Source organism: Phoenix dactylifera, chromosome 17 (assembly GCF_009389715.1).
Source record: "Phoenix dactylifera cultivar Barhee BC4 chromosome 17, palm_55x_up_171113_PBpolish2nd_filt_p, whole genome shotgun sequence".
Taxonomy (NCBI): domain Eukaryota; kingdom Viridiplantae; phylum Streptophyta; class Magnoliopsida; order Arecales; family Arecaceae; genus Phoenix; species Phoenix dactylifera.
Genome location: NC_052408.1, coordinates 10,997,367 through 11,000,542, shown reverse-complemented (window position 1 = coordinate 11,000,542; position 3,176 = coordinate 10,997,367). Strand labels below are relative to the sequence as shown.

At 46.3% G+C, this 3,176-nt stretch overlaps 1 protein-coding gene across 1 annotated transcript; it reads right to left on the bottom strand.

Annotated features, from left to right (window-relative positions):
* Nucleotides 1-271: 271 nt before the first annotated feature.
* On the bottom strand, nucleotides 272-2,290 carry LOC103724026 (CRIB domain-containing protein RIC7-like). Its single transcript, XM_026810515.2, has 5 exons — nucleotides 1,970-2,290; nucleotides 1,592-1,734; nucleotides 1,408-1,511; nucleotides 1,235-1,310; nucleotides 272-1,153 (listed from the first exon to the last, which is right to left on the bottom strand). The coding sequence occupies exons 2-5, from the start codon at nucleotides 1,647-1,649 to the stop codon at nucleotides 681-683; spliced, it is 711 nt and encodes a 236-aa protein (XP_026666316.1). The 5' UTR covers nucleotides 1,650-1,734; nucleotides 1,970-2,290; the 3' UTR covers nucleotides 272-680.
* Nucleotides 2,291-3,176: the final 886 nt, after the last annotated feature.

Below are 3,176 nucleotides of genomic sequence, written 5' to 3'. Positions count from 1 at the left end.
AAAATAAACATATATAAAAAAAAATGGCAGCTTATGAGGTTTATGCTGAAAGCATACATGATTATGCGGAAAGCCTATTACATCAAGATTTATATGAGTAAGGCACATGAATGGCTTGGATGGCTAAAAAGATGCAAAAATGTGGCACACAAGATAAGAAATCATTGAAAGAGAGAGCACCATGTTGATTGGATCTATGTTGTATCTTTTGTGCATAAGGTTGATCGATCTTCTTGATCTTCTTTCGCAATGCCAATGGTTAGACTGTATCTCGCACAACATTATATATATATTTTTATTTATCTGCATAAATTTGGAAGCAGTTACTATGATGACGTCACACAAGAAAAAAAATCATAATCATTCTTTCGCCCATGTTGATTTGCAGATTGGTGGCAAGAACAGTACATTGGAATCTTTGAAGAGACTAATCCCTCTCTTTTACCATCCTCTTGCATTGTTCTATTGATTTAAATAAAATGTTGTATATGAGAGTCAACTCCAAGTCAAAAGAACCATCCGTCCGTCCTTGCGAGACTTACCATGAGCACAGGGAGTCGTCTTTGATCTGGACAGCGGGGCACCAGAAGAGCACCAAATCAGTAGAAATCAGGCGGTAAACAGAGTCTCGTTGTACGGATGATGGAACGGAGTCCCTTTCTTCCCTGAGTTCGATCGTATCAGAACCCTTCCTCCTCTCTCGTCGTCTTCAAGGACGGGGCAGAATACGAGCTCTGGCTCTCGACCCCGCCCTCCGATTCCGAGGCGGCGGCATTCGATCGGGACGTCGACCTGACGGAGCCTCCGCCGGACGAGGACCCCTTGGTCTTCCGGCGGGGGCGGTCCCGCTTCGGCACCGCCGCCCCTCCATCCTGCGACTGCGAACCGCCCCCGTCACCGCTTCCAGCGGTGCTCTCCTGCCTGAGACCGGCGGTGCCCCGATGCCTCCGGCCGTGCCGCGACCCCTCTGAGGATTCGCGCACCAGGGAGTCGACAGCGGCAGCGCCGGACGACTGGTGGCGCCGCGACAGTCGGGACTCGCGGTGTGGCGAGTCGACGCTGTGCCCGGCGAGCGAGGCGTTGTGCCGCGACGACCTCCGCGCCGGAACCTCCGGCTGGTCCCGGGCTGAAGAGTCCTGTACTCCACCGATCTCTGCACCCGGGTATCAGTCGGGCCGTCAGATCAAGATCCGACAGTTCTTAGCAACGATGGGGGAAAAGACAGGGAGCTTACCTGAGGGATATTTAGGTGGGACGCCTCCGGCAATGGGGGCGGTGAGAGGGACCGAAGACGACCGCAACTCGTTCCTCTGTTCCAAATTTTTGAATCAATCACATCCGTTAGATGGAGGTTCGAAGGTCAGAAGCAGCGATGGTGGGGGAGTGAGAGAGAGGTTTTCCTCTTACCCAGCCGGGGGCATTTACGGAAGGGCCGTCCCAGCCGATATGCGCCACGTGCTTGACGTCCGTGGGGTATCCGATCTGCATCTCCTGCTCCTTCGTATCTGTGTCTGATGATGGAATTGATTACAAAAGATGGGCTACATGGAACGCAGGAAGAAGATCAAACGGCTAGTAGTAACAGGCTTACCGAATATTTGGGAGATGTAGCGGAGGCCCTTCAAAAGGCCCTTCATCTTGGTGCCCATATAGTGTGGGCCCAACGATTGGACCGTCTATGCACCCCTAGGCCCACTCCGACGGTCTATTGTGGCCCAGTATTCCGCCCCCGACCTTGGAATTCCCGGAAGACGACATGCAAATAAGAAGCATACCATATCATGCACTTTTATACTATGAAAAAAATCTGTGGCCAAAAACTATACGAGACATTTCACCTTTTAGAATACAAAACCTTTTACAAAAGGAACTCCAGAAGAGAAAACATTACAAAACATTTTAATTCACCTTGAATATCTGCTGATCTCCGGTCAAGCACATAGATCGATTTAAAATAAAATAACCATACCTTTGAGAGCAAATATTGAACGAGATATCAAACTCCAGGCTCACGACAGGTCTCCCGGTCATGCCCATTCCATCCGGCTAAACAAGAATAGCATCATTTTGGATAGTTCTCTTTAGCCTCGCTTACAGAAGTTCGATGGAGAGAACTTATCTTCGTCTTCGACTTGGTTCGAGTTTCTTCTTCTTTTTTCCTCAAATTTTCAGAAGGGCCGGGCAGTGAATCGGAAGAATGGAAAGAAGGGGAATCACATTGCCTCAGCCCTGTTTAAAGCCTGATCCGGCTTCAACGGAAGATACCGCGGGGTTAATCGCAAAAGAACACATCCTCTGAGAGGAGATTGGGTTATTTTTAGATGCTGTGAAATGGGAGGGCGTGGAGTTTGTCATCGAAGTCTTGATGCCAGCCGTGGGTTGGATGGCGCAGGTGGTTTAACGGGCCTTGGCGCGAAGCGCGGGAGTTGGATGGAGAAAAGCCGTTGGCGAGGACGAGTCAAACGGAGCTGGCCCTAATTGACCGAACTACCCGCCGCAAGCTGAGATAGCAACGGTTCTGCTCGGGGCCAAAATGGGAACAAGAAAAACATGATATCATCCCCCGCCGACCAGGTTATCTTAGGTCGTACCCCGGAATATCACAAGCTACAAACTCTGCTGAAATATGGGATTCTTGTTTAAAAGAAATCTGATATATATTGCCAAAAATGTGATGATATTCACATGATCGAATCCAGGGAGGGAGGGTATTACGTGGTCAACTTGGTGGAGCAATACTTGTTCACAAACAATGACTACAACGCATGAACCAAAATAACTCGACAGCTCCAAGATATCATGTATCTGTAGAAAGGGGAACTACTTGACTGGTTAACTACTGGGAAGTTAAATCTTGCTCATGGCTCGGCAGTTGGATACTTGTAAAATATAGTAGGATATCTGTTAGATTTTTTTTTTGTATGCGTACCCTTCTAAAAATTTCAATTTGAGTGAATACTCTATTAAAATTTATATTTACTTCTGTACCTTCATAAAATATTATTTTTGCATAAATATCTCTAATATAATGGTTCTTCTAACATCGGTAATAAAAATCATATTTATTTTAATTAAAAATAAAATAAAATTTTAAAATTATTTTTTTTGTCTCTATTGCGATCGCTTTATAAATTTTTTTTTTACATCAACTTATTAAGAATATTTTAGTCATTTTA